This window comes from Athene noctua, chromosome Z (assembly GCF_965140245.1).
Source record: "Athene noctua chromosome Z, bAthNoc1.hap1.1, whole genome shotgun sequence".
NCBI lineage: Eukaryota > Metazoa > Chordata > Aves > Strigiformes > Strigidae > Athene > Athene noctua.
In genome coordinates, this window is record NC_134077.1 from 21,775,061 (window position 1) to 21,802,690 (window position 27,630).

At 40.7% G+C, this 27,630-nt stretch overlaps 1 protein-coding gene across 11 annotated transcripts in view; it reads right to left on the minus strand.

The window, feature by feature from the left end:
* Positions 1-10,227: 10,227 nt before the first annotated feature.
* Positions 10,228-27,630, minus strand: part of PDE4D (phosphodiesterase 4D) — a 633,293-nt gene continuing 615,890 nt past the window's right edge. For all 11 annotated transcript variants that reach the window (XM_074932337.1, XM_074932343.1, XM_074932336.1 and 8 more), the window contains 8 exons: positions 26,059-26,231; positions 22,335-22,433; positions 22,074-22,238; positions 20,246-20,345; positions 16,930-17,084; positions 16,300-16,422; positions 15,627-15,809; positions 10,228-15,045 (listed from right to left, as the gene is read on the minus strand). In XM_074932337.1, coding sequence (XP_074788438.1) covers positions 14,635-15,045; positions 15,627-15,809; positions 16,300-16,422; positions 16,930-17,084; positions 20,246-20,345; positions 22,074-22,238; positions 22,335-22,433; positions 26,059-26,231 — 1,409 coding nt within the window. In that variant the 3' untranslated portion in view covers positions 10,228-14,634. The remainder of the gene's footprint in view (positions 15,046-15,626; positions 15,810-16,299; positions 16,423-16,929; positions 17,085-20,245; positions 20,346-22,073; positions 22,239-22,334; positions 22,434-26,058; positions 26,232-27,630) is intronic.

Consider the following 27,630-nt stretch of genomic DNA (forward strand, 5'->3'; position numbering starts at 1 on the left):
GAAGCACAAGCTCCAGGAGCTGGTGAGACCATCCAAGTGCAAAGTTACTTGATGTATGTGAAAGTGAAGATGTTTGAAAATGCACACACACATCTGTGCACTCAGATTAGTCATACTGCAAGAGCAGAAAGCAGAACCCCGCTACCAGGAATGCACCCATCCCTTCCTGAGACAGAGGCATCTTCTCCCCTGGCTGGACACAGCCATGCTGCCCAACACAGTGAAACAACCCCGCCAAACTCAGCTACCTGACAATGAGAGGAGAAGGAAACCCAAATCTAAATATATGTTGTGTTTCAAAAACGATGTCAAAGAAAGAAGCAGACCAGCCCAGTCTTTTTGGATGTCCTCACCCCACTGGCAGGCTGGCTGATGAGGACTGTACTTATTTAAGAAATGGAAGAAATTACACCCCTCTGTCTCAGTTCAGCTGAGGAAAACAGGGCCAACACCATGCTCCTAACGCAGGGTGACACACAACTGCTTCCATGAACAGCACAATGCAATGGTTGGAGCACTGCAGCTACATCTCCCATTCCTGCATGGATCACAGGCCCAGAACCCCACACTGGCATTAAGAGGGACATGACTGGCAGCACCCCTAAATCCAGCAGTGTACTTTCCCTCATACAAGCATGTGGGGAAGGAGCCAAACAATGCAGAGGTTAAATGAGAATATCAGCTCAGACTGGAGACTGTTAACGAGAAATAGAGGCAAGTGGCTTTTTCCCTACAAAGAAATAAAAGAAAATACTTTGCTATTTTGCAATAAATAGCCTTACTGCTTTATGGTTTGAAAATTACTGTAATAGAAAAACTCCTTCCAAAGCACACTTCCCTCTCCTTCACCACACACCCACCCCATCATTTGCACAAAGGACCAGCCCGTTCTCAGGCAAAGCTAAACAAGTGAATTGCACATACCATTAAATACCTTTGAGGGTAGGACCTGTTGCACTAAGCAGTGTGTGTGTCTTCTAGCACACACAGCACATCTCTCATAATGTTTCCCCAGGTCCTTGTCCCCAGTAATGTACCTGCAAGCACAAAGCATGAATGAAACCAGCTGACACAGCTGCTCCATCCTGCAGACTGAATTTTTCATGTCAGCTTTCAGTGATTTGGCCCCCTTGACAGCAGCTGTTTTGCCTGCTAGACAAAAAGATGGACTGTCGGACTACCACATTGCTGTCCCCACATGATCAAACCATATCTTAGCCTTCTCTTGAGTAAGATAAATAGGTCATATTCCTTACATCCCACTAGACAGCAAGATTCCAGGTTAACTTAATCTTCCATTGCACTTTCCTTCCCCTTCAAACTGCATCTCCAAGCATCACTACCAAACCTTGTCACTGTGATTCTAATAATGTCCTTAGCAATAATAAAGGTTGTTAAATAGTCTCCCATTTACTGCCTCTTTAGCATTTTTTAGCCCTTTTACAGGCACAGCTTTGTAAGGGACATTTCTCTGCAGCTGCCATCAGCACAGCATCATCACACACATGCTGTATCACTGCTTTCTTGGTAGTCTCTCACCTGATGAATGTATCCCACGTTCTTCATCCCCAGATGCAGATGGTTATTAAAGACATACTACCTCAGCATATGGGAGGGAATGAGAGAGTGAGAAAGCAAGGTTGCTTTGAAGCAGGGCTAGGGCTGCTTCTTTGTTTGCTGCAAGCTTTGTCTTTGTGGTACATGCAACAAATAAACACCTGTAAGTTTAAAATTCCACAGAGTGCTTCTCTTTCCACATCATGGCAAAGATCCTAAAATCCAGAACTGGTTTATCTGGGGTGCTGTAAGAAACCCAGGTGCCGGCAGAGGTCCACAGCCAGCTGGGTTACAAACATCAGCTGGTGCTGCTCTTTTCATCAGAGGAGGGGCAGTGCTCAGTGTCTCCCCATACAAGGGATTGCCTGTATCAAGTAGACTTTGTATCAGGCTTCAACCAACACTGCAGTTTAAGATGTCTGCCGCTGGCTGTGGTCAGGACAGCCAGTGTAAGCCACTAATTGTAGTCTGAGAATGATACAGGCTAGGCACAGCCCTTAGTTTGTTCAATGCTGCAGTCAGTCAAGGTTTTGAAAACTTGGTAAGATATTTAGAGTGTTAGTTTTCTGGAGAGTTTCAACTATCAAAAGGTGTTGAAGTTTTAAAGCCACCTTCAACTGTCTCTGTTTAGCCCCATGTAATGATGGCTCATAAGCACTTACCGTAGGCCAAGTCCTACACATGTACAACACAACTGTCAACTGTACTTTGATTACTGCATGCTGCATAACCCCTATTTTCTTTTCTAGCCTTCTTCAGAAAAATATTCTCTGCTGCATATTAGAGATACAGATAGTGTAGGCATCTGTACTCCACGGATGCTGGAAAAGGATGGGGTAAGGGCTGGTGTGAATGAGTTCAAAATTTGGAAGTAACCATGTGTCCTGGCTTCGGCCAGGATAGAGTTAACTTTCCTTGAGCTGAGAGGAAGCACAGCTAGAGGGCCAGGTCCCGACTGATCATTGGAATATTTTATATCATGTGACGTCATGCTCAGTGGACAAGGGCTCTCTCTGGAGCACCAATCCTTTTTTTTTTTTTTTATTCAGCGCACGAGTTTTCTTCATTTTTGTCCCTCCCTTATTTCACCAAGGAGGGGGGGAGGGGGGGAGATGAATGGCTGGCCACGTGGTGATTGGCTGCCAGCTGAGTTCAAACCACAACAGTTTTTGGCATCCAACATGGGGCACTGAGGTTTTTGAAATAACAACAAAACAGGTAAAAATGTTGATTGCTTGGGTCCTTAAGGTCTTGCCACCTCATTTGCAATATGTACTTCCCATGCTATTGCTCACAGTCCATGAGAGTCAGGTTAAGATTTTGGTTTTGCTGTACTATGTGACACTCATCTATGATAGTGTGCAGTCATTGGCCCTGGGGCTATTCACAATTGTGTTTGAGAAATTTGGGAAGTTCAAATATCTTTGGAATGTTGACATTAACGTGGTCGCCATGCTGCTAGGAGCTAGTGTGTTCCTGCATGTGGTTCAGGTTTTGTTCAGGGTCAAGGAACTATTTAAGGGTATCACTTGAAAACCACCCCAAGGTTGGAGAATTATAAGTGGATGGGGATGTGGGATAGCATGGGCAAGTACCTAGAACAGAGGGCACCTCCAGTGTATTGGAACTTTACTCCTGCATGGTGCAGAGTCCTGAAGAACCAGTAAAATATTTGGAAAAACTATGTTGTCACCCAGGAAATTCCAGAGAGGCACAGTTTATTGCAACATGCTGTGGCATAACCCACTCTTACCGGGTGCTATTAAACACTGTTCAGCACCTTCAAAAGGAAGAGAAGGGCTCTGGATCTGATAATAAAGTAACAGAAACTGCAGCCACTACAAGCCCGACCACAGGCACTGTAGCTGAACCAGAGAACTAACCTATGATGGTGTAAGTTGCTCCCATACATAAGAAATACACAAGAAAATCCCCTCGCAGTGTACAGAATGGTGAATCAGGCCCATCATGAGAACAGGAGGAGGAGGCAGAGCCAGTGATAGTCACCTGATCCTTATCCCTGAATGAGTTGTGAGACACACAAAAAAGATTTCAGCCACCATGGAGATGAGCATTTTGTTACCTGGCTGCTCCAATGCTGGATAGTGGGGCCAGTAGCATGGAACTAGAGGCTGCCCTCTAGGTAGCTGAGATCCCTGTCTAGGAAGGGGGGTATTGACAAAGCTGTTGGAAAGGAGACACAAAATCTCAGTCTCTGGAGGAGACTCCTGTCAAGTGTGAGGGAGAGGTATCCCTTCAAGGAAGATGTCATCCAAGTAAGTGGACCATTATGGAGAGAGGTATCCAATACTTGAGGGAGCTAGCCGTGGACTATGACCCAGATAATGTGTGGCTACCCACAGATCCAGATGAAGTCCAATGCACCTGGCCCAAGTGGCAAAAGTTTGTACAGAACACACCATCATCATATGCCAGTGCATTAGCAGTAATGGGCTGGAGAGTTTAAGAGGGACCAACAGTGGATGAACTGGCTTGCCAACTACAACACTATGAAGGAATTTTCTCTTCCTTCCTCATCTTGGCTGTGAAGAAATTATCTCAAGAATTCCAGCAATTTAAAGAGGACATGTCCTACTGCCCATCTGCACGGACTAGAATCTTGGCTATTAGGAGCAGTCGTTTCTCTACCCAAGAGAAGTAGTATGCACCATGGGGGAAGTTGTGGCATTGACTGTGTGACTATGGAGAAGACATGAAGAAATGGGTGGAAAAACCTACCTCCTAGAAGAGTGGGTATGTGAGTTGGAAGGAAGAACAAGTACAAAACAGGGTTCTTTTAGGAGAAATGCTGCTCTGGTTTCCAGTAATCAGGTGCCCAAACAGAGCAGAAAGGTCAACTTTGCTCACAATCCTACGAGAGTAACTTCTGATTTGTATTCACAAGAAGTGAGTGATCAAGATGAGACTGAAACCCGTGCACATGACACTAACCCATTTGCCATTAGCAGGTATTATGATCAACATTAGAGGGGCCCTGCCTCCAGCCAAGCGGAGGACAGGCACAACCAAGTTTACTGGATGGTGTGGATTCACTGGCCTGGCACATCTGACCCCCAGCAGTATAAGGCCCTAGTGGACACTGGTGCGCAATGCACCCTAATGCCATCAAATTTTAAAGGAGCAGAACCCATTTGTATTTCAGGAGTGACAGAAGGGTCTCAACAGTTGACTGTGTTGGATAGAGGCTGAGGTGAGCCTAACTGGGAATGAGTGGGAAAAACACCCCATTATGACTGACTCAGAAGCTCCACACATTCTTGGTACAGATTATCTCAGGAGAGGGTATTTTAAGGACCCAAAGGGGTATCGGTGGGGTTTTGGTATAACTTCCTTGGAAACAGAAGGAATTAAATAGCTGTCTCTGTTACCTGGTCTATCAGAGGATCCTTCTGTTGTGGGATTGCTGAGGGTCAAATTACAACAGGTGCCAATTGCCACTACAACCATGCACTGATGGCAATATCATACCAATCGAGAGTCTGTAATCCTGATCCATAAACTGATCCATCAGCTAGAGAGCCAAGGAGTCATCAGCAAGACTTGCTCACCCTTGAACAGCCCCATACAGCCAGTACAGAATTCTAATGGAGAGTGGAGACTGACACTAGACTGTCGTGCCCTGAATGAAGTCACACCACCACTGAGTGCTGCCGTGTCAGACATGCTAGTATTTCAGTATGAACTAGAGTCAAAGGCAGCCAACTGATATGCCACGATTGATATTGCTAATGTATTTTTCTCCATCCTCTGGCAGCAGAATGCAGGCCACAGTTTGCTTTCACCTGGAGGGGTGTCCAATACACCTGGAATCAACTGCCCCAGGAGTGGAAGCACAGCCCCACCATTTGCTGTGGACTGATCCAGACTGCACTGGAACAGGGTAAAGCCCTGAAACACTTACAGCACATTGATGACATCATTGTGTGGGGAAATTGTGTGCAGAAGAAGGTTTTGAGAGAGGGGAGAAAATAATCCAAATCCTCCTGAGATCCAGTTTTGCCATAAAGCAGGGTAAAGTCAAGGGACCTGCACAAGAAATCCAGTTTTTAGGAGTAAAATGGCAAGATGGACATCATCAGATTCCAATGGAGGTGATTAATAAAATAACACAGGTGTCCCCACCAACTAACAGAAAGGAAACACAGGCTTTCTTGGGTGTTGTGGATTTCTGTTGACTGCGCATTCCAAATTACAGTCAGATTGTCAGCCCTCTCTATCAAGTGACCTGGAAAAAGAATTATTTTATATGGGGCCCAGAGCAATGACAAGCTTTTGAACAAATTAAACAGGAAATAGTTCATGCAGTAGCCCTCGGGCCGGTTCTGACTGGACAAGATGTTAAAAATGTGCTCTACACTGCAGCTGGGGAAAAAGGCCCTACCTGTAGTCTATGGCAGAGAGCACCAGGGGAGACTTGGGGTCGACCTCTGGGGTTTTGGAGCTGGGGATACAGAGGATCAGAGGACCACTATAGTCCAACAGAAAAGGAGATACTGGCAGCACATGAAGGGGTCCGAGCTGCTTCAGAGGTGATTGGGACTGCAGCACAGCTCCTCCTGGCACCCCAACTGCCAGTGCTGGGCTGGATGTTCAAAGGGAGTGTCCCCTCTACACACCATGCAACTGATGCCACGTGGAGTAAATGGGTCACATTAATCACACATTGGGCTCCAATAGGGACCCCAGCAGCCCAGGAATACTGAAAGTGATTACAAATTGGCCAGAAGGCAAAGACTTTGGAATGGTGCCAGAGGAAGCGTGTGCTGAAGAGGCCCCACCATATACTGCGCTACTGGATAATGAGAAGCAATATGCCCTGTTTACCAACAGGTTCCGTCACATTGTAGAAAAACAGCGAAGGTAGAAAGCAGCTGTGTGGAACCCCACACGAGGGGCTGCTGAAGCTGCTAAAGGAGAAGGTGAATCAAGTCAGTTTGCAGAGGCAAAAGCCATCCAGCTGGCCTTGGATATCGCTGAGTGAGAAAAGTGGCCGGTGCTCTACCTCTATACTGACTCACGGATGGTGGCAAATTTGCTGTGGGGGTGGTTACAGCAGTGGAAACGGAGCAACTGGCAGCACAGAGGCAAATCCATCTGGGCTGCTGAATTATGGCAAGATATTGCTGCTCAGGTAAAGAATCTGTTTATGAAAGTATGCCATGTAGACTCTCATGTACCCAAGAGCTGGGCCACTGAAGAACATCAGAACAACCAACAGGCGGATCTGGCTGCCAAGATCAAGGTGTCTCAAGTGGATCTGCACTGGCAACATAAGTGTGAACAACCTATGGCTCGCTGGGCCCATGACTCCTCAGGCCATCAGGGAAGAGATGCAACATATAGATGGACTTATGACCAAGGGGTGGAGTATTGCACAGGTAATCCATGAATGTCAGACATGTGCTGCAATCAAGCAAGCCAAATGGTTAAAGCCCATTTGGTATGGAGGATGATAGTCAAAATATAAATATGGGGAGGCCTGGCAGATTGATTATATCACACTCCCACAAACTTGGCAAGGCAAACACTATGAGCTTACAATGGTGGAAGCAGCCACTGGTTGGTTGGAAACTTATGCCGTGTCCCATGCCACTGCCCAGAACACCACTTCAGGCCTTGAGGAGAAAGTCTTATGGCGGCATGGCACTCCAGAAAGAATTGAGTCAGATAATGGGACACATTTCCGTAACAACCTCATAGATGCCTGGGCCAAAGGACATGGCATTGAGTGAATATATCACATCCCCTAACATGCAGCAGTCTCTGGGAAGATTGAGTGATACAATGGATTGCTGAAAACTACACTGAGAGCAATGGGTGGTGGAACTTTCAAATACTGGGACGTGCATCTAGTCATCTGGTTAGTCAGTACAAAAGGATCTGCCAAGCAAGCTGGTCCTGCTCAATCAAACCTCCTACATACTGTACATGGGGATAAAGCCCCCGTAGTGCACATTAAAATTATGCTGGGGAAGACTGTTGGGGTTATTGCTGCATCGGGTAATGGTAAACCCATGAGTGGGATTACTTTTGCCCAAGGACTTGGGTGCATTTGGTGAGTAATGCAGGAGGATGGAGAAGTCTGATGCATGCCTCAGGGAGATTTGATTTTAGGTGAAAATAGCCAATGAATCGAACTGTCAAATAACTGTTATTGCAATTGGTGCCCCACAACATCCTCCTGCCACATCCAAAGTCTTTTGCTCCACTGACTGAGCCAACTCCACCTCATCCCTCCAGCCTTAAAGACTGTCATGACAGATGGAACCCAAAGTTATGGACTAAATGAACTCAGTAGAGATTTTGGAAGGGTGGCCCATAGACTAATGGAATGATATCTGTGATGCCTGGGAAAAGGGGTAGTGATTCCTTAGAATGTATTTGAAACCTGAGCATGACGTAAATGGTATGGAATAAGGGGTGGAGACTTGGTTTTGGCCAGGATAGAATTAACTTTCCTTGAGCTAAGAGGGAGCACAGATGGAGGGACAGGTCCTGGTCAATCATTGGAATATTTCATATCATGTGACATCATGCTCAGTGTATATAGACAGACATGGGCCCTCTCTGGAGCGCAATGTTTTCGGTTCTCTCAGCATGGCAGGATTTTCTGGTGTGGTTGGATTGCTGCTGGGGGGGTGGGGGTGGGGGGGGTGGGCTGCATACCTGTCACCATGCTTGGTAAGCCACTGCCACATTTTACCCACTTTGGACTCAATACTGTTACTGTTGTTTTCTTGTTACTATTAGTAAATCCTTTTTTGATACAACCTTAGGAATTTTCTTCTATTTTGTCCCTCCCCTATTTTACTGGAGAGGGGGGTGGGGAGGAGGGAGGTGAACAGCTGGCCACATGGTGGTTGGCTGCCAGCTGAGCTCAAAGCACATTATGCAACGTGACTGCCGAGTTTCTGATTTGAATTTGCTGTCAGCACAGCTCATCAGCACTAGACAGTTAATGCTATCAGGGGCCACATGTCCTCTATCTTCTTGGTCTCACTGTTTACTCAGGTATGATGTCATCATCCTCCTCCTCTTCCCATGCTAAGAGCTTCTTTAGCAGAGATAGTCATCACACATTTTTAGTCTTTAAAGCTGTGCTAAACTGCACTGTATCAAAATTTTTTACTTTCTAAATGTCCATCTTAAATGCATACATAGCTCTTACTACCACAATAACTTCATGGACAGAGGTGAAGATGTGAGAAGGAAAAAAGATACAGCTTTGTACCTGCGGAAGTGAGACACAATCAAATTCAAAAGTCAGTTCTCCTAGTTCAAGCTATGGGATTGCCTTTGACAAGATTATTTTAGCTAGAGGGTATTTCTCCCTGTCCAGGTTTTGCCCCCAGTTTGTCACTCTGATTTCTGTATGGACTTCCTATCCCCTTTATTACTTTTGCAGATTTCTCACCAGTTTGACAAAAGGAAGCCGGAGATTTTCTTCACCCTGCAGGCTAAATTAAATTGAACTAACTAAAAGCTTTTATAGCAGCTTTGAACTTTTGCATTGAGGTTTTTGTTTTTTCCTGGAAAAACTAAGCAAAATTATTCACAGCTGGTAGCAAAATTGGGCTGGTCATCCCACTAAACACCATGTGTTATAGTTAGCTGTGACTTTTGTTTTCAGTGGAGCAGAGAGATCGAGCAAACAAAGCTGTAGCTATTCAGACTATTTGTCTCATTAGGAAATAGAGTCATTCGGTTAAAAACACATTCAACTCTTCTAGCAGCAGCTTGCTGCAGTGAAATGGGATGCATTCTGGATTTGCTCTGAAGCTTGCCTATTCTGATGCAGACTGACAAAGTGCTGCCAGAAGACGTAGGATGCAGTGGGCTAATCCTGCCAGTTTCAGGCTCACCACGTGCACAGCTGTGGTACCTGAGCTGCTTACTGAAAAGGTTTTAGTAGTGCCAACAAGAATTTGGGATTGCTGCTTCCCTTCATAATAGCCGTGATCTATGCAAACCATTTTCCCATTAGGGCTGCTGGGAACATGTGAGGATAAGCTTACGAAGAGCATTAGGCACCACCCTATGGCTTATCTGCCCTGCTGAGTGTGGCATCCTTCATCTTCCCAGCACAGCACTTACCAGACTCTTCTGCCACCAAGGAAGGATTGAAAAAACAGTCCTAGGGATCGGTACTCCTTGCAAGCTAACCCCGAACCTAAAGGAGGATTTAAGACTTAAGGAAAGAATGGACATAGAATTTTTTTTGTATTCAGTCGTAAACTATTTTCAGTTAACCAAACAACAAACCCCCCAAATAACAAAACTCTCACTTGATCACAGAGAGGTGCATGAAAGCCACTTCAAGAATTGGACCTGCATTAAGATCACATTTCTTCTTCAAGACAATAGCTGTCACTTATGAATTTTATTTTAAAATGCTATTTCTTTTGATCATCCATTTAGAGCTGAGATTGTCTGTTCAATATTTAACTATGGTACTCTTTTTTTTTTTTTTTCTTTGTGATATCCCAGTGTATTGTTTCTCTAGGCAGGCTGCTTTTGCCACTGAAGCCAATGGTAAAATTTCCTGACAACTGAGATTGAAAGCCTTTCTATAGAACTGTATAGCACCTTTGTGAATTAGATTGCTTTATAAAATACCACATCTGATTGACTTTTCTGATTTATCCCCACATTTATTTTGTATTTGCTATGCAAAACACTATGATGACAAAAATATGGTAATCAAATTATTCAGGAAATATGCTTTCACTTAAGATGTCACAGCTATGTAAAAAAATTTAACTTGCAAAAGAAAATCAAATACAGTAACTAGGCAGAATCAACCCATGCTTTTATTTCCATTGCATATAAAATTTCATATGAAGGTATTGATGTACAATACTATCCCCTAGGCTGTAAGAGAGGCTAAGAAACCAGTGAAAGAATAGTCATGTGCAATGTCCACACAAGTTGCCACTCTCAAGACATAACGAAAACAAAAATAAAATTAAAACAATAACAAAAAATTGTTCAGGATTTCTGTTGATACGGTGTCCCTTTTAATACCAATTAAAACAAAAGCAATCAATTTCCTTTGGGCCAGGGCTGCTAAAATCTACAGTTTGTGTCAAAAAGGAGGCTCTGTTTTTCCTTGAAAAAGAATCTCTCCTTTCATAAAGAAGTCCCATGCTACAAGGGCTGGGCATCACTGGAATGGAGGAGAGGTATTTACCTCACTCTGGCAAATTCACTGATATCAGCTCTAAGTAGTATGAAGCAATGTAGCAGGTCAAACAGCAAGAGATGCTCGGTCCAACCTGCAAACCTAATACTAGTGTTATTAAAAGATCTAAAGGTTTACCACCCTCCTCTAGATCTAGTGCATCATGCTATACAAACCTGTGCAAAGCCTTAGATACATCTATATAAAATAAAACTTTGGCTGCTTATAACACTAATATTGGTGTTGGAAAGCATTTCCAAGATTAAAGTTGTCTTTTGTCCTACTTTATGGATTCTGCTTATATAGTGATAGTTTGTACTATTAAATAAAGAAGAGATATTACAGACAATTATAAAAGTGTATGAGTTATACCCTTTTAATTCTGATTATTCCATTTCCCAATATGCACTAAAATAAAATGCTTGTTACAGATGCTTTCCAAAGCTGTTTCAGTACCGTTTCGTACTGAAATACAGCATCGATTTTATACTTTTTTAGGAGCAAAAAATGGCTGCAATAAACCCTGATGATAGCTTGTAAAAAGATTATAAGACAGGCAATACAATTACATTGCCAGAAGTCTGGAAAAGCTTGAACTTCCAGTAGGGTCGTGAATGAAAGCTCATTGTAGTATCATGCATAATAGCTCATACAATTATCCCCACCTGTCAGCAACTAAAAATATGGTAGAAATGCCCAGCCCTAGCCCCACAGCTATGTTACTTCCAAATGCAGCAAAACAGAAGAAAATATTGTTTAAAGTTAAGGCACAGCCCTGGGACCAAAGACCTGCAGCTTTTTTTATTGATATATCTTTATGAATTTTATACTTTTCTTGACTCTTCCATAAACAAACTCTAAGGTGACACTGGATATATTACAGGAGAAAAAAAATGTACAAGGAATATGTATACACAATCATTCTCTCACCAAGAGTTTCCAAATATAGCAACACCACCCTGACAAGGATGATGTTATAATAAGAACTGATAATTTACAATTAACATTACAGTATGTACATTACAATAAATACATGGTTGTAAACAGAGACAAACAAGACTGTATTACAGGTAAGGTCATTTGGTGAGAAAAATGCATGGCACAAAATAAATAATGCATTTGAAAAGAACTGTCAAAGCTTTCTGTAAAATCCATTTCATAAAAGTTTTTAAATTTCTGAATGCTACTTATTCTATCTATATTCTTTCATCATCATTTTTTAATAACACAAAACAATTTAACAATTCAAATACAGCATTGAGTACAGTAACTTGCAAGCTAAAATGTACTGTTATAAGCAAGATGAATTTTCTTTTTTTCCCCACTTTATCCACTCACTGCATTTTTTTATGGCAAAAATATTCAGAACACATAAAGCCACTTGTAAATTGTATTGTTTTAAAGCAGTGTGCAATGCTAAAACACACTTTGGCAAAAGAGGAAAAAAAAGATTGTACAGTGCATTATATCCCTGGCTCTAAGAAATTATTTAATTTTCTATTATTTGATTGTCCACATGTATGGGTGTATATCTCAGTATGGTGTTATTCTTTTCATTTACTTTCAATTAGTGCAGATACAAACCTTTTCAGGTCCCTATTAGTTATTTTGGAATTTATATTGCTTTTCCATTACTAAGGTTCCAGGCACTCTTGGGGATTGAAAGGATTTTTAAATGGATCAGGTTCAGGAGAAATGATGAAGAACAAGTCAAAAATTGAAAAAAAACAACCCATGAGTTCTCTTAATTCTCTTTCCTTCTTTAGCATCTTGTGTGCTAAAGCCCTTTGAGGGCTAAAGGTAGAGAAAACTATGACCTGGATACAGAAGAATGCAAAATGCATTTAAAAGCTGAATTATTAGCCAATTGTTTTTAACAGATTTTTATTCTAGATCTCAGACACTTAAAAACCCTGCATTCATATCTGCAAACTTATGTCAAAATGAATCCAAGGGTAAAAGGTAAAGGCTGTTGCTATCTTTTGTTAATAAATCATCTTGATGTTGCCATTTTTACCAAAATTTTAAAGACTGGGAGTCTGCTAGCTTCCCTAGGCAACTATTTCCCATCTTCTACGCTCAAAACTGCAATTTTAACAAAGAGTAAAATGGAGGAAATAAAATTCCTTCCTCTTTCATGTGACCAAACAAAAGGACTGGAAAATGACAGATTGAACTCCTACCTCCCTTTAACTTTCCAAGTTACAGAAGCTTTCAGGACCCATCAAACTAAAAAGCAGGATTTCCTCAGCACAAGCTGGATAAAGGATGAAAAGATCTGAGATTGAAATAATGGGGAGTAAACTACAATTCTCACGATGCATTGCTCATTTACTTAAAAACATAAAAAGACTGACCCAGCTCTTCTTGCAACAAAGACATGAAAAATGCTAAATGTTATTTTAATGCTGTAGGCATCTCAGATTAGCAAATGGTTTAACTAGGTAGCTGACACAGATTAAAAAGATCAAGTCAAACTTGGAAATATTACACTAATGCTTTTTTCACCAGAACAAATATTCCATACGTTGTATTAGCCTGTTTTGATTTAGCAGTCTATAGCTCCCAGCCAAAACTGGTCTGGAAACCATGTTTCAGAGGAACAAATTTTATTAGTATAGCAGAGGAGCTGCTTTTTATAGTCACAGAATTCAGGTTGGAAGGGATGTCAAGGATCACCTGGTCCAACCTTTCTTGGTAAAAGCATCATCTGGACAAGATGGCCCAGCACCCTGTCCAGCTGAAATGCCTTTGTATTAAGACGACAATTCATTTACCTCTCTTACAGGCTTTAGTTATGCAAATTCTAACCTTAGTGGTCCCAGCTGGTTTCACTGGAACCACCTCTTGTAGTAAGATAGAATTGTCAGGATCAGGCCAGTATAAGGGCAAAAGCACAATGTAAGTTCCTCTAATATGTTTGGGAAAATTAAAACCAAAAAAGCTATCATACTGAAGAAGTTTTATGTAACAAAGGATATTAATGAAACTCACAAATATATAAAATTGACTTTTACAGCTCAATATTACCATGAGATTAAGGTGCAAAAAAAAGAAGGAAGGGAAAAAATCCCTAGAAGTATTATCCAGTGTAGCACAGATTTGTACTGAAAACTTGTAAGTTTCTCTTTGGAAAAAAATAACCAGTGGCAGATGAAGTCTGAAAGTGTTTTTCTTTAAATATAATACCTCAGTACATTTAATAATAAAAGTAAGCTCTACAAAAGATCTATCTCTTACATACTATATGAAATCCAGAGGCTAGTGCAACCCACTGGGTCACACTTTTTTGTCACGCATCAGGAAAACCTGAAGTTAGAAAATGATGCAATTTCCACAGCTCATCATCGTATTGTTAACAGAATCATGTATCCCATCACTTACGTGCATTTGTTTTTCAGTACGAACCTCAGTTTGTTTTCTGTTTCCTCTCATGATGAGCATTATCTAATACTTTGACTGTGAAACACAACGAATTCAAAAACTATCAAAGCATATCAGCATTTGGTTGGCAGGTGATACTCCTTTGAAAACACTTGATTTATTTAATCAAATCTGCCAAATGGAGAGCTTACTAAAGTGTAGTTTATGAATGTTATCCCCTCTGATTTTTGATGTCATGGAGGTGAAAATTCTGGTTACAATATTCCTGAGTGCCAAACCGAGTCATCAAGGTCAGTTTTGATCAACAAATGTCCTGGCAGATGACAGCGAGTTCTGGCCACGGTTTTAGCATATGACATACACTTTGGAAACCATTACCTAATCAAAAAAAAAAAACCACCCCAAAACCAATCCCAAACCCACAGAAAAAACAGAGAGAAAGAGGAAAAGAAATAGAGAGGGCAAGAACAAAAGAGACTGCGTCTTCATTGTTATGTGTCAGGAGAATGTTCTTCCACCACACAAGGTTCTGTCTGGTTCTCCTCCTCTTCTACTTCTTCCCCTACTTGCTCATCAAGAGGAATTTCAGTGGATTCTGAATCCTGGGTGCAAAGTGTCTTGGAGTCACTGCAGCTGGTGTCTTCTTCTACTTGACTTCCACTGTCCTTTTCGGTGTCTGACTCACCGTCTTCCTCCAGTGTTAGTTCAAACTGGAATTTTTCAGTTTGGCCCTGCCTACCCTCTTCCTGGTCATCAGGTGCAGGAGAGGGACTTTGAGGGATTGTGCTCTGGTACCACTCTCGATTGTCCTCCAGTGTATCTAAGATATCCTGGGCATCCGGGTGAACAAGATCTGCCCATGTCTCCCACAGAGGATGAACAATGTAGTCTATAAAACCCACCTGTTTCAAATAATACAAAATTAAGATGAGCTCTTATTCACAAAGAAAAAAACAACCATGCCTGTAAGTCGTACAATGTATAAGAAATATAACACTAGTAAGAGACACTAGATGCACTACTCTGAAACATGGCTGAAAGGAAACCATGCTCTTCTATGTAGTAAATTGGGTCTCTTACATTTCAAAAGTCTGATTCCAGATATTGGATAAAGTCTTGGAAAGGATTTGTTTTCAAATGAACTGCTCATTCCAAACAACTCCACTGCATCTAGTGAGCCAAACAGCTGCTTTATATTTAATTCTGCTTTTGAAGGAAACCCTAATGAGCAGCTGTAAAATACCCTCTTTTGACATGTATCCTACATTGCAGGTCACTACAGTGATGGAATCCCTTCAGCAAACACACTGCCATGTACTGTGTTTTCACAGTAAAATCTTAGCTCCCCTCACTTACTTCCCAGGAGCTGAATTAGCTAGCTAGGAGGAAGAAAAGGAAGCAGAGCATTCAGAAATTAATCAAAACATGACTACTGAACACCTTTTTCTGTTAAAATGTCAAACTACCCACTCAGATCAATTACCTGTGATTTTTCTACAGATGCATTGTGCTTATCACACATGGGACTGATCTCCATTCCCCTCTCTCTTTCCCGATCTCCCTGACGGAAAAATTCCTCCATGATTCTGTCTGTCCATTGGCGGTAGAGATGGAGTGGCTTAGTTGGATTGCTTAGATCTGCACAGTGCACCATATTCTGAAGAACCTAAAATAGATTGAAGACTTGTGGCGTTATTACACTGGAGAAAAACAGCTCCTTTTCCATTTACACTTTTGGGGCTGTGAAACAGAATCTTGAAAAGACACGTAGTGCAAGATTTACTCTAAACAGCAAGAAACTTAAGTGCTTGGGTGTTTTTCACACTTGCAGTAATAGCCATGAACTACCTCGCTTCTGCTGCTTCTGCCTGTATAAGGGACAGAAAATCTCTGAAAGACAGCCCAATCAGGTGCTGATAATTTAAAGGAAAGGCCAAAGCCTCATTTAGTCCCGAAGTACTGTAGCACCTCATTACTCTCTCTTGAGAGTCACTCAGTATCTAAAAGAGTATGTCGCAGGTAGGAAGCGTAAGAGGGCACAGAGGGAAGGTAGTGAGTCATGGTGTGAGATCTAAAACATGCTGGAGAATGGGCAGGCGAATGTCATTAAGGATGTAAGTTAATACAAGTGACTATTTGTAGATGAATTTTCTTACCTGAATCCTGTCTGAATAGTTATCAAGAAGTAGGACACCAGAACTGGTCACTTTTTTGGTTTCAACCATAGTCTTTAAATCAGCCAATAGATTCATGTGCTTAGACATGTCTGTTGCAAGTACCTTGAGAGAAACAAACAAATAAATGAATATTATATAAATTATTCCACTGATTTTTTAAAATAATCTTTGAACACATAAATAAGCAGTTTGGGGGGAACCCCTAACTCCTGTATCTGAACAGGAGTTCAGTATAAAAGTCCAAGTCCTGTATGTCGTTGGTGTCCAAACTAGTAAGTGTTCATTTTGCTTATTTTAAGAATACGACAAAATGATCTGATCAGACTTAATCCATCATCAATCCAGTAGCAAATTTCTGTGATGGTGAAATGGCATACACGTCAGTATGAAAACAACTTGAAGCAGGATTGTGTACCTTCTAAAAAGGTATAGATGGTTATCAAACTTAACAGAACCCACTATTCATGCTTGGACAAGACACAACAAAACTTCAAACTTTTACTTCATTGGTTATGGGTCTAATGACATATAATTTATCACAAAATGTTTCTGTGCTTTATTATTCAATTTGCTAGCACTATAGAAGTGGTAGACTCAAGCAGAACTCACAATGTCAATGACCATCTTCCTCAATGATTGCCTCTGTTTTTTGGTCAAATTCTGGAAAATGTCACAATTTTCTTCCTGCAGCAGCTTGAAGCCCACTGCTAAGTGATGATTCTCCAGTACTGATGAGTCATTGTACATCAAGGCGAGTTCAGAATCTGCAACAATTGCAGGGCAGAATGTTACTGAAGTCTGTGCTTCTACCAAATCCCTTGAGATTTTTCAAACTCACTACATTCATAACAAGATTTTCAGATGCACTTTTAGAAACAGAGTTCCCGTAGTTCACACAGTATCAAAAGTTGCAGAATTAATGACTGAACATCTTAACAAATCAAGGCAAAGTATGTTGAGGGAACCAAAGAAAATACTTTGCAGTGAAGCATGTACATGTGCCTGGAGTGCCAAGTTAGAAAAAATACAAGGAAGGTATTTTTCAGAACACATTTTCATATCTGCATGAGGTCACATGGAAAATATTATATGCATAAACACACTCTGATTTCATGCCTCCCTCCAACACAACTACTAAAACTCCATTGCTTAAGTCAAGTTGCAGCTATCCAGCACTCAGACCTGGGAATACACAGCTGACGCTTTGCTGCAGGTCAGGCAGAGAGCACACATCTTTGTTTTTAAACTATGTCCTTCTGCAGCTAGATGCCTAGCCAATTAGGCCTACAGGTCATTGATGACAATTAGATATTTGAGGAGGCTGGCAGCATAGTAACAGTTACACTTCTGCGCATTTCCTTGGAAGGTTATATAGTGCCTTGAAAATAAAAGCAGTGGCCTTGCCTACTGCCTTGTACTTGAGCATGGTCAATGCCTGATGCTGTAATGCTGACTTCTCCAACAGAAGTATTCTTAACTTAGTCACTCCATATGGCTGTGAGAGTAACATACACCTTCCCAGCAATGTTGTGCTAAGGCACACATGCAAGGTCTGCATTTGTCTGATTAAACCAGCTAAACAGTCATCTCTGGCAAATGAAAGAAGCTGAGACAATTTTCTGCACAGCTTTAGCTTCTACCCAGAAATACCACACAGTCTGCTTGTGTATGCTTTAACACACAGCTTGCAAATGAACCTGTCATAAAAAACCCACTTTTTATGCAATCACACTTGTCATGTGTAATATTAACTTCTATTTATTACAGCTGTTCTATCCTAAATCTAACCATATGTCACAGTCTATTCTACTCTTTGTCGTCTTTATCTTCTTTTACAGCAGCTTTGTTTTTAAAATCCCTCTGGCTCAATGGGGTGCCTATAAAAGCTCTGCTCTTCAGATTTCATTAGTCTCATTATCTTTTCTCCTGCTGTCTTCCTCTCCTATCTTGAATGCATGTCTTTTTTGAATCAGAAAACCCTTCCTCTACCTTTCCTTATCCCAATGGCAGCAAAACCGTAACAGCAAAAGGAAAAAGAAAGCAAGTTTGTCAAATGATCACTCTTTCATCTTTCACAGAACATTTACAAAGCTTGCCTACTTGTTATTTTTCTTTCAAAGAAGACAGGCACTAGTTTATTTTCCTTTCAAATAGCATTCTGATGAGCGTTTACTGCAAAACACTCAAGATTGCCAAAATACTTTGGAAGGCTGGAGCTACAGACAGAGCTAAAATGTGCTCAACTTTGTAATGGAGGTGGAAATGGAAGAAAGTTCCCCTATCTCTAACACACTGTAAGCTTCAAGTGTATTTGTTTGAAAGGTCAGAGTTACAGTGATCAAATGAGCATCTCCTCTGATGCTAATACAATCCATATTTGTTATTTAATAACATTCAAGACAGATTAGATTTTTGACAACTCTGTAAAAGACTAAATCCTTAAATAGGCAAATAATATTCAGAAATATCACATCTGAGTAATTATAAAGAATAAGCTGAAATATGGCAAATATGCACCTACTTTAAGTAACTCTAAGTCTGCTTTTTAAAAATATAAGCTTATATTTAGTGAAATGTTAATACATTGTAAGGTTCACTGGAAAACAAAACCAGGTACAAGCAAATGACCTTCTAGAGGTTAGGAAAATTTAGGATTTGAGAGACCTAAATTAGGTGGTCTTTATCTCTGCCTGTCCCTAAAGTTTATTCCTTGTACACAGAACAACGCAAAAGGGATAAAATCCCTTTGTCTCTTTCAACCTGGCAACAGCAGTTCCAGCTAGTGATGTTACTTGTTTGACATGGAAGCCCTCTATCAAAAGGTGAATTGAGAAAAACAAGACATTTCTTCTAAATCATTAAATAAACAGCATCAGAATTACTCCTGTCTTAGCTCAATTTCAACTGTATGCCTAAAAGTGAAAGCTTTATGTATCACTACTGATACATCCCTTCAACTAGCCAGTCATCCCGCTTAAACCTGAACAAACAGGTGGTTTCCCCTAGCACCTCAGTCACCCATATACCCTGATACTCAGTTTCTGATTAAACACACAAATAAAAACTTTACTTACATATGTCCACTCTTTAAGAATTTAGGTACTACACACCATTTTGTACACAAAGCTTCATTCACTCTCTTAAACCACACTGCTGAAGTGTACTAGTTACCAATAAAGTACCAAAAAAATGGAGTCAATCCCATGCAGATTGAGTCATCAAATTGAATTTCACTACAGGGTGGCCCTCAGGCCATTAAGGCAAAATCAGATGCATGTAAAACTGGAGTAGAGGTCTTATCTGAACATACAACAGTAATGAATCAGAAAAGGAGCTGCCTTCTTCAAATCATAATGCTGATTTTGGGTCATGAAATTTTAGCACCAGTGCAATAGATCCAAAGTGCAGGAATGAGAGTATCTATAAACATGCAACCAAAAGGGTCAAATACACAACCCTAGATATGTTTCTATTTCTGTAGCTTTTTCTTGCTTGGATTATTAGCATTATTTCAACTTTTGTACTTCTGGGTCAGATACTGTAAAAGGAGAAGTTGTCAGATGTCAAAAGAAATAACATCATATGAAAGAATTTGTACTAATGTACAATGTGCTACCCATTTATCATAGCAACATATGCCACTGAAATTAAAGCGGGTTATATTGGTGCAAGAAGCCACATCCAATACACTGAAACAGTGCCAGGTTTATAGTTCATGTCTTAGCAATCCTTGCTAGAGGCTACTATGTAAATAATTCCTAAAGTTCCAAAAATGCAAAATAATACCCAGTTTAAAATATAAAGACCTATCTATTTACTGAGAAAAGTTACAGATAGAAGCAAACAAGGAATGAACTGTGCATTTTTTTGGTGCTATGTGCAAACCTTGCAGGACATTTTTGAGAAAACCACTGAACAAACTTACTTGTGTTGATCAGAAACTGGTTTGAAACCCCAGGATGATCTACATCATGTATTGCACTGGCAAAAATTGCTGCAAGGATCTCCAAATCAGTGAACACTGCCTAGAAAAATCATAAAACAGAAATGACAATCACTAATCAATGAAAACCTGTTTTCAACAAAAAGGACTCTACTTTCAATCTAGACCTGAACAAGCAAAACATATTTGAAATGTACCAGATTTTACACATAGGCTATGACAACCTTTTATAAAATCTTCAATTATGTAAAATTTCATAAGTATTTCAAGTTTAACCAAAGTAAAACAATCCTTACTTCACACTGACAGCATTGCTAAATTCCATAACAACTGAAGTTTTCTCAGCTTCAGTCTGTAAATACATAATTTTTATCACATCATCAAGTACAGGTTTCTAAACCGTAGCACAAATTCAAGTTAAAAATTTCAGCCTGACTCCTATGTATTGTGCTGCACTTGAAAGACACACATCTCCTAAACGATGCTAAAGGAAATTGCCACAGACTACAATGCATTTTAAGATTTACTGGTTTTTCTTCTGCATGAAATTACTAGGAAGATAGGAAGAGAAGACTGCAATGGATTTGGCATGTCACGGACCCTAGTCTCCTGTTGTCACAATCACCCTCATGATATAATTGCTTTCATAATTGATCAAGAACAGCTCAGAGGTATGTAGGTCAGCAGTGGCACTGGGCAGACATTGCTATTTTACTAGCTCAAGCTCTTCTAAGAGCAAGGCCATGAAAAACAGTTGATCTGGAAAGCAACCACAAATGCTATTGATGATCAGTTCAGCTGTTTGGTGAAGCCAGTGGTGATTTAAGAACATAATCTGATCTTTCTTCTTGAGATAAAGGAAACTTTTTCACGAGGATTTCTGACCCTTTGAGGATTTAGACCTTCCATCAGTCTTAAAGGTCCACTTACCTTTTTAAGAAGGTAAAGCAGAAGCATTCAGTAACTTAAAAGATCGGTCATTATGAAAAAGTCAAAATGCATCCCTCCTTCAAATTGAGGGAAAATCCTTTTGAACTACTAAAATTTCACCTGCTTGCTTTATCTGCCTTATATATCCAATAATACTGGGATATATCAATGTTTGCTATACTAAGGCCTGCATAGTGCTTAAAAAAAAAAAGGGAAGTAATCTACATCTTTCTTCCTTCTACTTCAGAGAAGCACTTGTGGTAAGAAAACTACTCAGAAAAGAACATTGAAATGTTACTTTTTCCTGAAGAATTTTGAAATATTTATGAAAAATAGAGATAGTCCACTGAAAATTTAGTACATGTTCCACCCTGCCTGAGAAACAAACACAAAGGTAGCCTTTCAGGATCAGAATAAATAGGAAAAAACAAGGAAAGAAAACTTCAAAAGGCTCTATTGAGGGATTCCCATTTTATCCCTATCTTTCTTAAGCAATTCCACTAATTGTGGTTAGTGAGAATCCCACATAGGAAATAATGACAGAATAGGATGCAGTGTTAGTAATGAGATGGTGGAAACAAGTTATGCATTATGTTACAGTGGAAAAGGTTACAAGAGTACAAATCTGCATGATTTAACAGAAAAAGATGTGACATTCTCTGCACATATTTACGTATAAAGAAGCTTTGATCCTCACAAAGTATCTTTAAAAGAGTAGAATTCATACAAGAAATTATTAAAAAATTAATTACAAAAATAATTCATTAAAAAGTATTTAAAAAATATTGTAGAAACTAAGATCTTTAATAGTTAGTTTAGAACAGTCTTAGTATGTCCCTTTCTCTCATGCCTGCCTCTTTTCCACCTCAGGGTAGTTTACCTCTAATGCCGGGGTTGACAGCAGGACATGGGTTGACTGAACAACATCTGCAGCATGTATGTTATTGTGATATGCCACATCTGTATGGTAATGGTCTTCTAGGGTCATCAAGTAAGTTATTAAAGTATCTACTGGAATCTTAAATGTTTTTAACAAGTCCCGTTCCTAGACAAGGAGAAGAGAAACAATTAAGAGTACAAGGTACAGGAAAAAAAAAACAAACTAAGATAAGCTATGAGCAGCACAGCTGCTGCTACTTGCCTGAAAAATGGTGTGCATGATGACTGTCAAAGGTCTGTTTCCAGATAACTCTGCTACTCGGAAAACCTGAAGGCCCCATTTGTTCACATCTTCTAGTTCCTAGAGCAGAATCAGGCAACAAAGACATTGAAATCTAACACACAAATTTCAGTGATTTTTGATTGAAGCAGCTACAGACAACAGATTCATGAAGATTCAAACCTTGCCACTGTGAAAGTTACATGCTAAACTCTGGAAGGAGGAAAGCTGCAATATTTGAATTTGCAGCTACCAACTTTTCAGATTTTAATTCACTAAGCAGGAAAGAGTGACTGTTAAGCTCTAGAGGGAAAAATTCTACAGCATCTTGAAGGAGCTGAACTATGTGTCATTTTAGCCTGCCTGATTCAGATGCAGGATTATTTTGTAGTAGTGGAGAAAATTTAAAGGAGCAATTGGAAATGGACTTCTTCAAGACAGAATTGTTGTGAGAGAGAAGACAGTTATTAGAAAAAAAAAATTGAAATTATGTTGGCATGAGCAAAAATGCTTCCTACCGTTCAGATTTGAAAGTTAATCACGAGTGCAGATATTGAGGAGTGGGATGGAGATTATTTTGGAAGTGTCCGACGGAAGTAGGTTGGAGGAAAGAAATATGCAAGCTCTCATTAAAACAGAAAGGTATATAGGTCCAGAAGGTGGGAACCCCCAAACCGCTGTCCGTACAAGCCCCTGGACAGGACCTGAGCTTAGTGAGCTTCACATAATTCTGATGAAACTAAACCTGAATATTTGTAGAGGGTTTCTTTAACAGGGGGTGGGGGTTGCGGGTGTTGAACTCTTGAGTGATAACGAGGCGGGAGGTTTCTGTGTGATGGACCAGCAGGTAACCAGTCAAAAAGTGGCCTACTGGGCTGGGGGTGTGGACCCCAAAGAGAGAGGGGAACCTGTTACCATTAAGGTGAAGAGACTGTTGGAGCTGGCGGAGGGAGTACTGAAGGCAGCTTGCATTCAGGTGATGGATGAGAGGGGGCGGTGTGGAATAGCCCTCATTGCGCTGGTGGATCCCAGCCACCTATATCTCTTACTAGAGGGATCCCTGATGCCTTAAAGTGCACGTCCAGTCCCTCAGAGAGAGGGTGCATCGAGCTATTGAATGCAAACAGCAAACACACGCCCCCCCGCCCCTCGTGTGCATTTATTAACGTAGGCAGAAGCGTTACAGGATCTGGTTGCTGATGGGTGAAAAATGGGCTAGACTGAGCGGGTTGGGGTGAAGATGGAAGCTGGAGGGTTCGGCCAGTCAGTCAGAAACTCCCGCCCCCCCAAGCAGCCTCCTTGTAGAGAGTTTAAACTGCCCTGGGATGTCAGGTCGATTGTATGACTCGGGAAGGAATCATCTTTGGTGGAAGGTGTTGGCATGGGGGTACTGCGGGCAATTATTACATGGGCAATCTACTGGTCACATCTTGAAGTTGGTGCAATTGCTGGAGGGGAGCACTCGAGAACAAAGGAAAAATATTAGGGTTTGACGTTTTGGCAGGTAAACAATGCTATTTACCAAATGGCAGAGTGTGGAGTTTGGGGGCAGAAGCTATGTGTGTCTCTCAATATCCAGTACCTGCTGCAGTCAAATGGTATTTTTGGGGTGATTAATGATCTTGAAAAAATATTACAAATCATACAGGTACAAATCAACCAAAAGGTGGCAATTAACAGTAGATTATCGGTGACTGAGTGCCCATACATACCCATACATACCAGCTGCAGGGCCTGGAGCAGCTGGGCTGGGTACAACCCTGCAGGAGCACCCCGCCAGCTCTGGGACAGGCTCTTTGTGGTTCCATTGCAGGAAGTAAACAGAGATCGCTTGGCTTTGCTCCCACATGGAAGGGCATGCAATTTACATTTGCATGTCTTCCCCGGGGATATAGGCACTCACCGACAATTGGTTGCTATGCACCGGCTCAAAAGCTCACTAAAACTACTCCCAGAGAAGGGGTTAAGATCTCTGGAATCCCCCCTCCTCTGGGAGTCACACAGCGAGAAGCTGCAAGGAAATGCTATGTGCAATTAGATAATTATTGCTATGGCAGATAGAGAAGGAAACACCCAAAGGAGCCACTTTACTGACGGGGTGATCCAGGAGCAGGCACACAAGGAATACAGTGGGTTTGCGCACCCCATACTATCCTCAGGCTAACAGGCACTGTCCACATGCTTGGGTGGGCTTTGATAAAGGTGGAAAAAATTAATTCCTAATTTTTAACCTGATGCCCAGGTTCTGACCCAAGGCCTAGTTCTGTTTTTTTTGTTGGGATCTTGAAGAAACAGATGACTTCGACATCCTGATTGGCAATGGTAATGGTGATCCATATGGACCATCAGGACTTGGACGACAACATGGTGGCAAATGAATCTTGTGAAATTGGCAGCATTCAGATGATTGAACTTAGTGCTATTGTGTTAATGCTACTTTAGGTCAACAAATGAAGAAAGTGGCAAGAGACTTGAGGCTACTGTTGCTATATTAAGCATTAATTGGTTAATTTGATACGTTCGAATCTTCTTTGTTAAAATGGTTGATCAGCTTCCTTCAACTTTGATTGCACTACATTGTATGGTTGGGGTTTTTTTTTAAGATTTGATTGTATAATCATCTAAGAATGACAACCCACAACGAGTATGGAGACTCACAAGGACCGCGTTCCCTTTTAACCTTGGAGGCAAGAGGTGAGTGCACCATCACTCCAAGGAAACCAGCTGAATCATGACTGTCACAGGGTGGAATGTGTGGCAGGTGCACCTGCCCAATGAAAACAGGGCTGCTGAAGTGTAGCAGCTCCTGGCTAGCTTTGCTCTTGGGGCTTCACAGTAGCTGGGGCCTTTGGCCAATGAGAACCACTACTGACTACAGATCAGATTTGGCTGGGTATAAATGCAGTCCCCTGTGGGAGCCATTTCAAGCTCTTTGCCTGGAACAAGACAGTGTGGTCAAGGACTCTCCCCTTGGGTCAGGACGCTGCCCAAGGAAACTCCTTGAGGTAACTTGGGTCAGGACACTGCCCTGAGAAGGTCCTTGAGGCTGAGAGTCCTCACTTGTTAGGTGAGTGATAAGAGTGTTTTGGGTTGTCCTTAAACCCTAGGAAGTTGTTCTGTTCTCACACAGATTCGAACCTGTAATTTGTGGAGGGCTAGTTAATTGTGTTGATAATTAATTTTTGGTGGTTGGTGGTTTATTTTGAGAGCCTCCATAACAGCCAGTTTTAGATTATTGCTGCAAAAATCATAGGAAAAGTCACTAAAAACAAAACCACAAATCATGTATATGAAATGATACAGCTACAGACAGACCTGGAAGGATAGCTCTAATATGATAACACCAGTTGTGCATTTTCAAAACACATAGGGCTGCCATGTATTTTCATTCCCCTATGGTATATTTACTCTTCATTCTTCAGATATTATTTATGAATAAACAGCTATGTTAATGCACACACAAATGCTGATTTACATTCCATCTCTAGAAGAAATCCTTTTCACACAGAAATTAACCTTTATGGCCTGATTCTGATTTTACTTGTTACTCTTTCACTTGACCAAATTTAGATTATTTCAGGTGAGACCAGGCTTTGGTGCTACAGCTTGAAATCAATGGTTACAAGCAGAGTATGGAATAATACTGACAAGTCCATCCTCTATTTTAATTCAGTGCTTTAAATTCAAGGACTTATATATTCTCTACCTTGGCAAGAACATCTTCTTGGTCTGTTTTAACTCCAAATCTGGGAATACTGGAATTTGTTAGGCTGGAGCTATGCATCAGTTTTTTGACTCCACTGATCTGAGACATTGGCCTCTTCTTTTTCTCCTTCTCTTTCTGCGTCGGAGAAGGGATTTCAACTTCATGTTGTTTGTCTTCAAAAGAATGATAAAGAAAAAATTTTAAAGGAATTTCAAATATTACAAAATTCACTGTTGAGTTTTATCTTACAGATACTGTAGTTCCTAACAAAACTTTTTTTATTTTTATTTTTGGAGATTTTGCAACAGGTGCTTCGTATCAAGAGCAGTAAAAACATGAAAAGATAAATGTAAACCTCAGTATAAGCAGATCTCAGTTTCAAAAATTGCCTCTCACAATTGCTTCAAATTGCTTTAAATGTGACTGTGACTATCTGATTTCCACTTCTGCATCCCTTGCACTGTAGGTACAGTCAATCCTTTCATTATAAAAATGTTATTACAACTGAAATCTAAACTTCCATTTTGCAAGAAGATTTAAAACTTCTTCTTTTCTAGGAAAAAACACTCTGAAATTGGGTTTCAAGAACAATCAAAATGGTATCTCATGTAAACCTTTACAAAACATTTTCAGGACTTGAAGGACCTAATACTTGGAGACTGATCCTGTTTGCATTAAGACTTTGTACAACTCAAAGCCTTTGCCAGCCAATCTACACGTAATTTTGATGTAGAAGCAGTTCACATCAGCCATGCAGTGTATTTCTGCACCTCCCAGATATAAGTAATACCAACAAAAGGACTGTTTTGCCCAAACCATCCATTTTACTGTGGGCTTTTGCCTCCATAGTAACTTTCGGTGACATCACTTCATACACTTCATCACCGTATGTGCCAGCGAAACTTTGGACAAGGATTAAATTGAGAGTAAAGTATGTTTAGGCAATTGCCAGCTGATTGCTGCAGAAACAGTGTGGGGGTGTGGAGCACTGCAGACATCTGTGGTCCCCAGAGAAACCCAAGTTAGTGCAACAAAGGACTCCTGCCAAAACTGATATAAATTTGCATTAATTTTTGTTCTTCTTGTTCATACTATATTTCAACATCTTTTAAAGACACCCTCCAAATTATCTCTTCTTTGCTGAAATGTAGCTGCCACTTCTTTAGTCCTTAAGGAATATCCCAGCAGAACTAGGAAAATCCAGAACTGATTTTTCCAACACAGGAGCCTAGCAAAAACTGATTTAAAAAAATCCTTAAAACAAAAGAAATAAAATTTTAAAAAGAAAATTTGGGCTCTTTAAAGAATTTTTTTCCTTCCTGCAATAGTCATTTTCAAGAAAGACAGTGAAAGCAGCAAGTCCATTTCTAATTACCAGATTGTTATTGTGTTTGTTTCTTAACTTTCTTTCTATCTGCCATTTCTTTTTTCAATTACCCTTTAGTAGCTGCGCTGGACACCACAAATTCTAAACAAATCACAGTGAACGCGAGACTGTGGAAATGTCACCAAGCTTTAGCCTGTGGCATCAAGTTCCCCAACTGCCCCCACCACACTTCACCCCTCTCCTCA